Source organism: Uranotaenia lowii, chromosome 3 (genome assembly GCF_029784155.1).
Source record: "Uranotaenia lowii strain MFRU-FL chromosome 3, ASM2978415v1, whole genome shotgun sequence".
Classification (NCBI taxonomy): Eukaryota; Metazoa; Arthropoda; class Insecta; order Diptera; family Culicidae; genus Uranotaenia; species Uranotaenia lowii.
The window spans coordinates 240307992-240322353 of NC_073693.1; the positions used below are offsets into that span (position 1 = coordinate 240307992).

General features: G+C 37.1%; 2 protein-coding genes and 1 long non-coding RNA gene across 6 annotated transcripts in view; all 3 read left to right on the top strand.

The window, feature by feature from the left end:
• The first annotated feature begins 6601 nt into the window (after nt 1-6601).
• On the top strand, nt 6602-6991 carry LOC129750881 (uncharacterized). The gene is made up of 2 exons (XR_008738517.1): nt 6602-6733; nt 6793-6991. It is a non-coding gene; the product is annotated as an uncharacterized LOC129750881 (long non-coding RNA).
• Nucleotides 6992-9956: 2965 nt separating this feature from the next.
• Nucleotides 9957-12028, top strand: LOC129753223 (U7 snRNA-associated Sm-like protein LSm10). The gene is made up of 3 exons (XM_055749022.1): nt 9957-10178; nt 10273-10390; nt 11957-12028. Exons 1-3 carry the CDS (start codon nt 10036-10038, stop codon nt 12026-12028), a joined length of 333 nt encoding a protein of 110 aa, XP_055604997.1. The 5' UTR covers nt 9957-10035.
• A 119-nt stretch (nt 12029-12147) lies between these two features.
• Nucleotides 12148-14362, top strand: part of LOC129751056 (5'-nucleotidase domain-containing protein 1-like) — a 60913-nt gene continuing 58698 nt past the window's right edge. For all 4 annotated transcript variants that reach the window (XM_055746320.1, XM_055746319.1, XM_055746318.1 and 1 more), the window contains exon 1: nt 12148-12856. The gene's annotated coding sequence lies outside the window, so the exon portion shown is untranslated. The remainder of the gene's footprint in view (nt 12857-14362) is intronic.

Consider the following 14362-nt stretch of genomic DNA (forward strand, 5'->3'; position numbering starts at 1 on the left):
TGAAAAAATGAATATTTTAAGATTTTAAAATTTGATTTTTTACTTACAGAAAAAAATTCAAATACAAACCAAATTTAACCTATTTAATACTCAATTAATAGGCTTTCAAACGTAGAAAACAGTTTTCAAAAATTCAAACTATAGACTGAGTTATTGATGATAATGTGGAAAAGTTTATTGTTGGTCAAATTTACCCCGGTGATCAAAGTTACCCCGTTTTACGGTACTTGGTTGAGAAACAGGCGCCTAATTTTTAATTTTTTTCAGCGATCAATGAACAGTATGCTTTGGTTAGTATTATCTTGCAACGACGTTTGCTAGCGACGCCTCGCCCATGGTGACGAAAAACAAACCCCTCAAAGAAAAGAAAATCTCTAAAAATGGATGCCTGACTTTTCAATTTCAACTTTTGACAAAACAAAATTTACATTCTCTCGCAGTCGTTCGATCAGTGCGGATGTGCGTTATCACTGCTGATCAAAGTATAATATATTTTCCTCGCCGTATCAAAGTGGTCAATTTCGTAAACAAAGAGTGCTTCAAGCGGAGTGTTTTTTTTCTCGCTTTATGGTTCGGTCGTTACCAAAGGACTTTTTGTGCTTGGAAATTTTGATCCAGCACAGACGCCATCGCCATCTTACATCGAGGCCGTTATCATTACCACACGGCGCCTTCCTGATAGCTCCTGATAAAGCCGGGTATTGGACACCGTAGGGGCATAACTAGGCTGATCCGGATTTGAGTGCCATAACCGGGTGAATTCGGAACGGATCGATTGGTCTCGCTCTCCTTTTGACGCCGCCATCTTTCTTCAGAGGAAAACCACGTGTTTGGACAGCGGACGGTGGAAACAAAAATTAAAAGAAAAATTGTGAGTTCTTTTTTCATTCTTCCTTCACTTTACTATTTCTATTTTTTCCCTACATTAGTTTTTGAACTTAGTTTGCATCGCTCATATTTTCAACACGGAAGACATTCGTGTCTCCGTAAGAAAATATGAGCGATGGCGGGGGGTTAAACCCGTCTTCGGTGGACGAAGAGGAAGGTATGTTCGAGAATGAAGAGCATCTGGAGGATTCAGATGATGCTGGTCCCTCAAATGCTAATCATTCTCGGACGACTGTTAATTTCTTATCACCCACAGCTGACAGTGTAGCACCCCGGCTCCGAACCTACACAGATGGTACGTCTTTTTCTGGGCCATGGGTAGTTTTCATCCGGCCCAAAGCTAACGGTAAACAGCTCAACGTAGTGCAGATCACGAAAGATCTGGCTAGATGGTCCTCCGTAACCAGCGTGACTAAGGTGCGACCCAACAAGTTGCGCGTTGTCGTGGACAATCGAAAATCCGCTAATGAAATTGTTGCCAGCAAATTCATTACCTTGGAGTACCACGCCTACATTCCGTCTCGAAACGTAGAGATAGAGGGCGTGATCTCTGAAATGAGTCTGGAGGCTGGGTACGTTAAATCCCACGGCGTTGGTAAGTTTAAGAGCCTTGATTCGACTTCGGTCGAAATCTTGGACTGCCGACAACTCAACACTACCACCGTCGTAGAAGGAGTTAAAAAGTACTCGCCTTCAGCCTCATTTCGAGTGACCTTTGCGGGTACCGCCCTCCCTCACTACGTCTTGATTGACGGAGTTTTGAGGCTTCCTGTGCGGCTCTTCGTGCCTCGCCCGATGGAATGCAAAAATTGCATTAAATTGGGGCATACAGCTTCCCATTGTTGTAGCAAGAAGCGTTGCCCCAAATGCGGGGAGGTTCATGGGGATGGAGCGTGCTCAGCAATAGAACAGAAATGTGTCTATTGCGGGGGCTCACCTCATGACATCTCTTTGTGCGAGGCGTTTAAGAGCCGCTGGGATAGTCAAAGGCGCTCTTTGAAGGAACGATCAAAACGTTCCTATGCCGCCATACTAAAGGGCGCGGCGCCTCCGATCCAACCTCAGTCCTCAAACATCTTCTCAGTGCTGCCAGTTGACAACGAGGATACAACAGATGAGGAGAATCCATTTATTTTCGTAGCGAACTCACGAAAGCGTGCTAAAACGAATACCAAGACCCCCAAGATTCCGAATAAAATCCCGACGGTCAGCCCTACAACCAACATCACCAAGAAAGCGATTGCTACAGAAAAGAAGAAACAAATTCCTCCTGGATTCAGCGCGACCTTTTCACCACAGAATAAATCAACAGCAGCGGGGACCTCAAACGCCCCCATTACTGATGCAGTTTGCCCAGAATCAACTCCTCAAGCGGGACTTTTTAAGTTTTCTGACATCCTCGATGGAATTTTTTCGTTTTTCAACGTATCTGAATCTATAAAAAGCATTATTAGTGTAATGCTTCCTATTGTAAAGACACTTTTGAAGCAATTGATGCAAACTTGGCCCCTCCTTTCAGTGTTTATCTCTCTCGATGGCTAATTTACGCCCAGAGGTCGGAGATATCACTGTTATACAGTGGAATTGTCGTAGTTTAATCCCTAAATTGGATCCGTTCAAATTTCTACTTCATGAAACTAGTTGCGATATTTTTGCCCTTTCTGAAACATGGCTTTCTTCTCAATCAAACATCTCATTCCACGATTTTAATATTATCCGTTTGGATCGCAACGATTCTTATGGAGGGGTGCTTTTGGGGATCAATAAGCGCCACTCCTTCTATAGAATCCACCTCCCTTTATCAGGAGGAATTGAAGCTGTTGCATGTCATACAACTATAAGAGGTAAGGACTTATGCGTTGTCAGTTTGTACTGGCCTCATAGAGTTGCAGTGGATCGAAATCACCTAGAGGATCTGTGCTCAGTACTTCCTGAGCCAAGGTTGATCCTGGGTGACTTCAATTCACATGGAACTGTCTGGGGAGAACAAATTGACGATAGTCGTTCTACTCTTATTTATGACATTTGTGATAGTTTCAATTTAACAATTTTGAACACGGGTGAAAAAACACGGGTACCTAAACCTCCTGCAAGACAAAGTGCAATTGACCTCTCACTCTGCTCAAACTCACTATCATTGGATTGCCAGTGGAAGGTAATCTCTGATCCCAATGGTAGTGATCACTTACCAATCAAAATAACAATCACCAATGGGGCCAGCACTTCAAATTCAACATATATGGCATATGACCTTACAAGACACATCGATTGGAAAAAGTATTCGGACAAAATAACAGATGCCATTGATACTATGAATGTTCTACCTCCTTTGGAGGAGTACCACTTTCTTTCACGCTTGATCCTTGAAAGTGCACTTTGTGCTCAAACAAAACCCATCCCAGATTCATCTGTTCTTCGAAGGACCCCAAATCCATGGTGGGACCAGCAGTGTTCCAAGCTCTATAAGGACAAATCAAAAGCATTCAAAGATTTTCGAAAACATGGAACCCTCGTCCTTTTTGAATCATATGTTTCCCTTGAAAATCAGTTCAAAAAATTGATCAAAGGGAAGAAAAAGGCATATTGGAGAAATTTCGTGGGTGGTTTATCACGGGAAACATCCTTGAGTACTTTATGGAAAGTTGCACGAAGCATGCGTAATCGATCATCTACAAATGAAAGTGAAGAATATACACATAGATGGATATTCAACTTCGCACGGAAAGTCTGTCCAGATACTACACCTGTGCAAAAAATAATCCGGAACGTGCCTCCTGATAGGTGTGGTCTGGATTCCAGCTTTTCGATGGTCGAATTTTCACTTGCCCTCCTCTCTTGTAACAATCCAGCTCCGGGAATTGATAAAATCAAATTTAATTTGTTGAAGAACCTTCCGGACGCCGCAAAATTTCGCTTGTTAAATTTGTTTAATCAATTTTTGGAGAACAACATTGTTCCTCAAGAGTGGAGACAAGTGAGAGTTATCGCTATCCAAAAGCCCGGAAAACCAGCGTCCGATGCGAATTCGTACCGTCCAATAGCGATGTTGTCTTGTATACGCAAATTGATGGAGAAAATGATTTTGTTTCGTTTAGACAAATGGGTAGAAACAAATGGTCTCCTTTCAGATACTCAATTTGGGTTTCGAAGGGGCAAAGGAACAAACGATTGTCTTGCTTTGCTGTCTTCAGAGATACAAATGGCGTACGCAAAACGTGAGCAAATGGCTTCAGTGTTTCTAGACATAAAGGGAGCTTTTGATGCAGTCTCAATAGAGGTGTTGTCAGACAAGTTGCACTCCCGGGGTCTGCCTCCTTTATTGAACAACATCTTATACAGCTTGCTTTGTGAGAAACATCTGAACTTTGCTCACGGAGATATTGCAGTTAGAAGAACCTCTTACATGGGCCTCCCCCAGGGTTCATGTTTGAGTCCACTTTTGTACAACTTTTACGTAAGTGACATCGACAGTTGTCTCTCTGAAGGCTGCACTTTAAGACAACTTGCAGATGATGGCGTAGTATCTGTAACAAGTGATACTGAGTCACATCTGCACAGACCTTTACAAGATACTTTAAACAGATTGTCTTCCTGGGCTTTGGGGCTTGGGATCGAGTTCTCTCCAGAGAAAACTGAGTTGGTGGTTTTTTCTAAAAAGCATAGACCAGCTCAACCACAGCTCCAACTTCTTGGCAGAACGATCACTCAATCGAGGTGTTTTAAGTATCTTGGGGTTTGGTTTGATTCCAAATGTACCTGGAGAGCACACATTGAGTATCTGAAAGGAAAATGCCAACAAAGAATCAATTTTCTCCGTTCAATCACTGGCACCTGGTGGGGAGCCCATCCGGAAGATCTTTTAAAATTGTATCGAACAACTATTCTTTCAGTGATGGAATATGGTAGCTTTTGTTTCCAGTCGGCTGCCAAAACTCACCTCATCAAACTCGAGCGTATCCAATACCGTTGTCTTCGCATCGCTTTGGGCTGTATGTCCACAACGCACAACATGAGTCTTGAAGTTTTGGCAGGAATACTTCCTTTGAAAGATCGATACAATCTACTATCACTTCGGTTCCTCATCAGGTGTGAGGTCATGAACCCATTGGTGATCGTTAATTTTGAAAGGTTACTAGAGCAAAATCTTCATACCAGATTTATGTCTATATACCATGTCCTCATGTCAATGCAGGCAAACCCTTCTTCGTACTCTTCAACTCGTGTTTTCATCCCAGACTACGATAATTCTTCTGTCCAGTTTGATTTGTCTATGCAGCAGGAAATTCGTGGAATCCCGGATTCGCATCGCCCACTTCAGATTCCAAGAATTTTCGAAGCTAAATATAGACACGTCGATGCTGACAAAATGTACTTTACCGATGGGTCTCTAATTGAGGAATCAACGGGATTTGGAGTTTTCAACGAAACAACTAGCGCCTCTTATAACCTCCAGTCACCATGCTCTGTATATATAGCAGAGTTAGCTGCTATTCACTGGGCCTTGGACAGCATCGCCTCACGGCCTATTGGGCACTACTACATTGTAACGGATAGCCTAAGCTCAGTTGACGCAATACGCTCAATACGACCGGGAAAGCACTCGCCGTTCTTCCTAGAGAAGATACGGGATATTTTGAGTGCTTTAACAAGACGTCGCTTTTCCATCACCTTTGTTTGGGTTCCCTCTCATTGCTCGATAGTGGGCAATGAGAAGGCAGACTCTCTGGCAAAGGTGGGGGCGACGGAAGGCGACACGTATCCACGTGAAATCGTCTTCAACGAATTCTACTTCTTAGTACGAGGGAACTCTCTTGTCAACTGGCAGCGCAAATGGGACGAGGATGAGGATGGTCGGTGGCTCCACTCGATTATCCCAAAGGTAAGCCTTAAACCATGGTTCAATAGATTGAACTTGAGTCGGGATTTTATTCGTATATTTTCCCGTCTCATGTCCAATCATTGTTCCTTAAACGCGGTACTCTATCGTTTTGACATTGCTGGTAGCAATTTGTGTAGTTGCGGCCAAGGTTACCATGACATCGAGCATATTGTTTGGTCGTGTGAGGTCCATCTTGTCGCCAGAACGAATTTAATAGACTCCCTTAGGGCCCGAGGAAAACCACCTAATGTTCCAGTTAGAGATGTACTAGCTGTGCTAGATTTGGACTACATGTTCGAAATCTACCTTTTTCTAAAAGCTATCGATCTTCGTCTATAATTTCTTTTTTATTTTCATATTTCCCTTTCTATCTTCCTTTCTCCTCTCACAAAGTGTTAAGTTAAGAAAACAATTGTAAACAACAAAATCGGTTTTGGCTCCTTAAAGCCTAAAGGTATGAGCCGTTTCAAATAAAGAATTGTTAAAAAAAAAAAAAAAACAAAATTTATTTGTTTTATTCGATCGGCAAAATGTCAATCTGAGTCACATCTATGCGTCATTCATAACCATGTGCTGTACAAATGAGCTGGGAATTAAAAAGAAAAAAAATCACATCTAGGCTCACGCAGAAAAAGAAAGGGGGTTGGTTTCAACAAAACGTTTTGTTATTTTATTTTACAATATCGATGCATATTTTTGTGTAGGTTTCATTAAAAAATCGAACGAAAATAACAATAAAATTTTGTAATTTTTACACACTCATTTTTTATTATTTACATATAAAATTTGGTTTAATTCGAAATCATAAAGCGGTTTATTTAAATAATCGTGTAGTGGATCAACAAATCAAAAACAAAAGAAAAAAGAAAAAAAATCGCGGGAAAACATGAACAAATTTTCTCATCCGAACGGCTCCATCGTCGGTGTGGCAGGACCTCCGGATTTGTTCCACAGCTCATCTAACAGGTTTGTATCATAAACTCAAGTTTGGGTGAGGTACTTATTTTTATTTTTTTATGTTTAAGGAACACATAGAAGTCGGACAAACGTACGAAGCTGGTTTAAGAAGGGAATGGGACCCTGTATTGATCCAGTAGCTACGGCCTTCAGCTTGGGATAATTATTCCCCAAGGCAAGCGATTGGCGGAAATATGTTGACCATAATGTGTCAAGCGAAACATAAAGACATTTGTACATATCGAATAAATTATGCAAAAAACAAAACATTGTAATCGAATTCAATAAATCTGAAAATCAATAACAACATTGCTTTCATTTGAATTGATACAAAAATGAATTCATATCATAAATTATTGTTCGTTTTTAACCCCTCCTATTTTTTTAATTTTGAGCTAAATATATTTTGTGTGTTTTACCCAAAATAATTTTATTATTTTGACAAGTATGGTGGATCATTTATAAAAAGGGTGTATTTCGTTTTCAATCGAACGATAACTTTAAATCAAAAAGATACTTTTATTCAGTGCGGCCAAAAATATATTTGTGCCTTTTCCCAACCAAAATTTTTATTATTTTTGGACGAAATCTTATTATTTCTAAAATATATTTTTCTGCGTGCTTCATAGCGCCACCACGTGCATTGACAGTATGCCTGGTTGAGAAATACGCGCCCAAATGTTCCCACTAATCAGTATGCTATGCCATGGTTACTATTCTCTCGCGACGTTAAATCGCGACGCCTTGACCTTGGAGACGAAAAACAAACCGCCCAAAGGAAAGGAAATCTCGAAAAAATGGATGTCATGACTTTCATTTGATTGAAAAAACTACAAATTTAATTATTACGGACAATTGATGCGACTTTTTGTTATTTTTATTCGATATAAACCGATTCGCATGGCTACAGAATATTCTAAAAATAATTTCATTGGAATCGTTTGGGTCATTTCGGAGGAGTAGTACTACAAACACCGTTACAAGAGAATTTTATATAATAGATAGTAATTGCTGGGGCAAAAAAAAACTTTGCTAAAATTTTAGCAAACAACGAATTTGTTAACTGAAAAATTAGTAAAAATTTAGTCTGGACACTTTCGGCTATTTTGCCAAAATTTTAGTAAAAAAAAATTGCTAATTTCATTGCTAAATTTTTAGCTGGTCAAATTTGAGCAAAATTTTGCTAAATTCCGGCCTCAGAAATTTTGTGTGTACCTTATGTCTCAAGTCACAGATCTCAGGTCTCGTATGTCAAGTCTCAAATCTGAGGTCTCATATCTTAGGGCTTAGGTCTCGAGTCTCATGCGTTTTATGTGTTTATTTTTTCATTTATGAGTGATTGGCACTTGGAATTCTACTGGATATAAACTTATTTCGACGCTCACGCAATTTATCACTTCAAATTCACATAGAGCTTCGGCATTCGTTAAGCCTACTTCACACTAGGCAACCTGCAATCCGCGATGCCAGGTAAATTTTTTGACGTTTTGTAGTTCGAAAAAAGGTAAACAAATGGGTGTAAATTTTCGATGAATTTAAAACTGATTTTACTACGGCTTTTTACTTCAGAGATCTTTTAAAAAGTAAGTAGAATCAACTTTTAGGTCTTCTTCTAGTGTTATAAAATTTTTTTGAAAAAATATTGATAGCTATAGTATACTAAGCGATAAATTGAGTTTCCAAAACTGGCGTTTTTCTTGCGATTGAAAACACATCTAAGTATTACAAAAGTTTTTGAATGAAAAAGTGATATTTTCACAAAAACATTGTATATTTGTATTTGATATTTGTAAGCTAAATTGCTAAATTTACGAAAGTTCTGTTTTGGAAAGCATTTTAACAAGGAAAAAACCTGGTTGAAAAAACTGGAATTTTATCCTGTTTTCTGTTAACCAAAGTAACAAATTTGATGTTTTTTTCTGGAATCAATGAAGTGTTTCAGTTGTTTTTTTTTTTGTACTGGAAGAAGATTTAAAATGATTTAGATTTTTTATACATTTATTTAAGAGTGGTATTTCATTTACGAAAAATGCACTTCTGGAATGTCTGCTCTTATGTGAGAGCTGTTTGCACATTTTTCGAATATTTTTGTAGAAAAATCAAATGTGTTTCTGACGGCGTGTCTTGCAAGTACCTTTTCATGACAACATTTTGCCCAATATTTATTAAAAAATAACATTAGGAGCTAATTCCCTTTTAATTATATGGCTGTTCCTAAAAGCTTCCCAAATTCTCTAAACTCTTGTATGGAGCACTTTGTAGCGCTACTGTTTGGTTAATATCTCGGATGCATACGAGTATCAAAATCACACTTTAAAATACATGAAATAGAATTTTTAGTGAATTTATTAATTTCAAGTGGCTTGTGTATTATGTGTTTATTTTTTCATTTATAAGTGACTGAAACTTGGAATTCTACTGAATATAAACTTATTTCGACGCTCACGCCATTTATCACTTCAAATTCATAAATTCACATACATACTTCACACTAGGCAACCTGCAATTTATGCTATGAGACGATCTTTAAAGATTAACAGAACAATTGTTGTCTGTGTTGTTGTCAGAAATCTATATAAGACAGTCTCCATGTCTCCCAAATAAAATGGTAACAGGAGGAATCCCACAGAAAATTAATGTTAAATGGGGAATCAATACAGTGTCGGAAGAAAACTTGAACACCGCAGTCGCCAGGAGATAAAACTGGAGTTACATAGCATTTTTATGTAAAAAAAAGTTATTATCAAGTTTTGAAAATTGGAGTTAAAAATGCAACAGTTTTTTTGAACTTCGATCTTCTATTTTTAATTAAAATAGTCAATTATCTATTTTTGAATTTGAATAAGGTTCACTGGGCTAAGTGTGGACGATGGGTTTTAAAACAACGAGATTCACCAGCACTTATTTAAAAGATGTTGGTCACACGATACATAGACAAATCGTGAACGTTGCCGGCATTTTTTGTTAGTTTCACTCAATCATTTTTTGCATATATTTTTAAGTTTTTTTTTTCAAAACAATTTCTGACGATTCAAAAATTAAAATATAAAAGGATAAACATAAATAAATTTTAGTGAAACTAACGATAGATTTATTGCTCGGTAAAAATTACAAGAGGATTATTTTCAGTGTTTCAAACTTTTCTCACGCTGCTTTGCAGCATTGCTCACGCCACTCACAGCAACTCACTCTCACCTAATTTCAAACGTGAGATGAAAAGCGACTCAAATTCAAATCGTAAACAAAAACTTTCGCGGGTCGGTTTAGAAGATTACAAAAAACTTGATTTTAAAATTATTGTATTCGGTGTTATGGCTTCGGTTGTGTTACGGAAGGAGCGCTATCATTCCCTCAACGATCTGGTTGGGCTGGCTCAGTGTTTGGTTGGCCAGAACATCCTGATAGATTTGCGCCATGAAGCTTCGGTTGCCGGCAAAATTGCCAGTGTTGATGGGTGAGTGCCTCGCTTGGAGATAACAAATTTTGTTTTTATAATTGGAGGAAAAACATTTAAAACGATACCGTTTTATTTTTAATTTATTTTTCAGTTTTATGAACATTGCAATGGAAAATGTTGTTTACATTGATCAACTCGGGAAGCAATTTCCGATGGAAGAATTTATGATCTATCCTCGATACATTCGCTACATCCACGTACCTGAATCGGTAAGTACTACCTACTGAATAAAAACTCAATAGGAATTCAAACAATTTGGCCATTGGACCATTTAAAACCCAAGATTCATTTTTTAATACATTATTAATTAAATTGAAAATACTTTCAACCCTAAAAATCTTGGTTTTGAAGGGATGTAACCGAAATGGTCCACCTCAATTTCAAAAATCGACCATTTAATTTTTTTAGATCGGCCCAAAACCCTGAACCCTGAAAATTTCACTTCAAAAGGACTTTATTTAGAATTACCACGAAGTGCTGAAAGTTTCGTTTTTTTGTCCTCAAAATCACTTAATCAAAGAAAATATTAAAATCGAAAATTTTGATTTGATGCCCAATGACTTAAAAATGCATTAAATTAACCTTCTGGGATTTTCTCGTATTTTGAAAAACCGGTAAATTTCTACAAAATGTTTAAGAACTGGATCGTAAAATAAATTACAACGGCTAAAAATCTCATGTAACCCATTCAAATGTTTTTTTTATTTACAAATAGTTTGATTAAGGCATTTAACTCATAAAGTTTTGTTTTGCCGAGTATTCACTTCTCTTGTGTTGTATTAGTAAGAAGGGGAGCCGTACCCATTTAAATGCTCTCAGGCTTAATTTTTCACTGAGGTGGTAGCACTGTTTTTTAGTCCTAAAATATTTAAAAACCCAAAAACAGACAAAAGTGAAATTTGAATGACAAGTAATATTTACCTACTGTCATTTTTGTCGATTTTTTTTATAGAAATAGCTAATTTTGTTTTTTTTTTTGTACCGTTTGTTATTTTTTGAGAAGTTTTTTATTTTCTTCAATTTGCCATTTAAGCAGTTTTTTGATTAATTTAATTTATTGAATTTGTTTTCAAATTTTGGTTCCTTTTTGGATAAATTTTACGGACCTTTGGTAGAAAACTAATGTAAAATACAAAATGTCATTAAATAGCCAGTTGTGATTAATTTTAGATATCAATTCTTGAACATTCCCCAAAAATCTATCGGTTTTCGAAATAATTCGGATGTACCTATGTAAATATAAAAATTATGATTTCAAAAAATGATAAAGCCACATTTAAAAAAAATCGAAAAATTCCTTCATTCTCTTTGCGATCTTAATTCGTTGAGAACTTGTTTAGTATATTTATGTTCTTCGCTTGGACATTTGACTCTTTCATGTAAACTTTACCGATAAAATTTGGCTCAGATAATTTCTAGTTTTTTTTCCTTAGATGGTGAGAAAGGATTTTCTCACTGGGTTTCGTTACTCACTGTTTCCATATATGTTTTGACGTTTCTTTATGCTCTGTCTGTCATCGTTGCTTATGCTTTCGATGCTGCGAAAATTCATGCAACATAACAAATACAAATCTCTGGTTGTTTTTGTACTTCATTTAGTTTATTTACTCGTGTGATACGCATACACATGCATATATTTCATCCACTTTATTCGAAAACTCTCTAAAACATGCTAAACTTTATTTTTTATAAAATACGACGAAGCAGTCAAATCACTTAAATCAAAATTTTTGATTTTTTTATCTTAAACTTTTTAAATTAATTCCTAAAATTAGGTTGAAGTAAAACACCGAGCTCAACTCCGAGAAAATCGATCAAATTTAGAACAGCTTGTTACCAAGGTGTAATACTTGGTGACAATTTTGTAGGGTCAGCTCATCACCGAGAGGGTTGAAATGCGATTTTTCTTGTCTTGGGGGATGGTTATTTTTCACAATACACGAACGTGGTGCAGCGCGCGTGTGGTGAAGAACACACAGTCCTCAAAAGTCCTTGAAGTATTTTTCCTCCACACAACAAAACAAACACAAACACGTCATCCGATTATGGGCGCTCCGATCTGGCTGTCTCCGAAAGTCTCTCGTCTACTAGTCCTAAGTTCTTGATTAAAATAATAGTGCACTCGTCGGGTCTAAGTCTGGTGCTGTGTGCAGTGAATTAAAGAAGAATTAAATTTACAGATAAAGTGTGACATTGGAAAAGTACTGCGTGAGTTTTGGATTCTAGGCGCTGGTTGTCCAGACATTCGTTTTCACTTCTTGAAGCAGAAAGTGACACCCACAACAGCTGCAAGTTTCATAAAAGTGAATAAAAATAACGCGACGACCCAGTTTATTTATAAAACGACGAATGCAAAACCGAAACCTTGGCAATGACATCGAACTTGTGAGTTATTGGTGTGGATGCTGCTGCAGTAGTCATTAGCCGAGATCGACAGACAGAGATCATCTAGAACTAGATCGGATTAGTCTGAAGCGATTGTTTTGTTCGACTCCCCAATACATTTGTTGGAGGTCATCGGTCCCTTATTTTGTACTGCTAAAACCCACCAAACACTAGACGTCGAAAAGGGGGAATCGATTACGTAAAGCTGCTGTTGTACGTGTATTGCTTCACCTCACCGAGCTGTTAAGTTTGAAACAAACGTATACATCAGACAGAGCACCTCGAGAACAGTGAGTTATCAATGTCATACGTACTTCATGTTGGTAACGTTATTGTTGTTCGATGATAGAGGATTGGGTTTATAAAAAAACCTATCAAAGAAATTTTATTGATTATCAATATCGGAGGACCATTTATTGAAAGAATAATCGTTTCAGAACATTTTTTCTATTTTTTTCGTACCTAACATTTTAGGTAGTTTTATTTTCTCTTAATTATTCTGTCCACTGTTTTTAACTAACTTAGTGTAACTTAGTTTTTTTTATTCTAAAAAATCCCCAGCAAATATTAACTATGTGTATTGCAGAAACAACAGAGTTATAGGCCCTTATTCTGCGCCTCGAGTGACGTGACGATAGTAGAGTCACCCAAGTCACTCTATTCCAGCAGTCGGTTTAGGCGAGGAACGTCACTTCGGATGAACTTTGTGAGTTCTTACCCTATTCTTATAGTCACCGTGGGTGAGAATCGTCGCATTCAGGTGACGATTTTAGGTGAGAATTGTCGGTACCTTTTGAGGTGGTGACGAGATAGGAATTGAATCGAAAATTTATTTAAATCAGAATGTTAGGCTCTAAATAGTTAATTATACTGATGAATGTTGGTTTTGGAAACAAAATAAAACAAATTTATTAGCAAAATAATTTTTAAATATATTGAATATTTTTCATTGCTATCTGAAATATGTAATTTGAATTAAAATACTGAATGGAAAGTATGATCTAATGAAATCCAAAATTCAGTTTAAATTGAAATTTGATTTGCGAAACGTTAAAAAGATGAAATGACAAAAACTTAGAAAATCAAAATACTTTTAATTTTTTTTTCCACTTTTTAACCAAAATTATAAAGGTGAATAATTATTAAAATAGATTCGTGCAAAAATCTGGCTTTCCGCCCAACCGGACCAAACCGAACTATTTCCATATTTAGTATTAAATGTTTGGGCAATAATCTTGAATGCTAAGACTAGATGCTTAACAGATTAAAATTTAAAAAATAAAACTTCTTATTTTATTAAAGTTTGGTATTGGAATTAACATGATTTCGAATATATTTGAATATTATTTTTAACATTGAAGATACCCATAGATAATTATTTTAAAAATGTAATTTGCTCTGAAAACGACTCTTCTTTCCTCCATGACTAAAAGAGATTGCCGCATCTTATCACCTTTAGCATATCCGTATAATTATCGGGAATCGTCCTTCAAATTCCAACAAACTCCTGTCCTTTTGGCTAGCACAAAAGTCCCTGACCTGGAAACCTCAATCCACGGCTCGATGCCCAAATCTGTTTTTTCTCCAGCAGATTTTTCAAATTTTCAATTTTCAGGAACTGGAATTTAGATGATAGGTTCCTCCCAGCAGCGTTAGTATAAAATGATATTTTGATTATTTGTTCTTCCTCTGTCGCTTCCGCATATTACTCACCCAAAAAAGCTGCTGAATTTGGTAAAAAGGTTCTGAATTTAAATCCTCCTGGTCATCGGTTGGCAGGATATTGCCGATGACTT

Bases quoted from the DNA above. Each gene is read 5' to 3' on its own strand.
- LOC129753223 (XM_055749022.1), top strand. From the start codon at position 10,036: ATGGCTTCGGTTGTGTTACGGAAGGAGCGCTATCATTCCCTCAACGAT. The intron at 10,179-10,272 runs GTGAGTGCCTCG...TTTATTTTTCAG, and splicing joins AAAATTGCCAGTGTTGATGG to TTTTATGAACATTGCAATGG. The intron at 10,391-11,956 runs GTAAGTACTACC...TCCTAAAATTAG, and splicing joins ACATCCACGTACCTGAATCG to GTTGAAGTAAAACACCGAGC.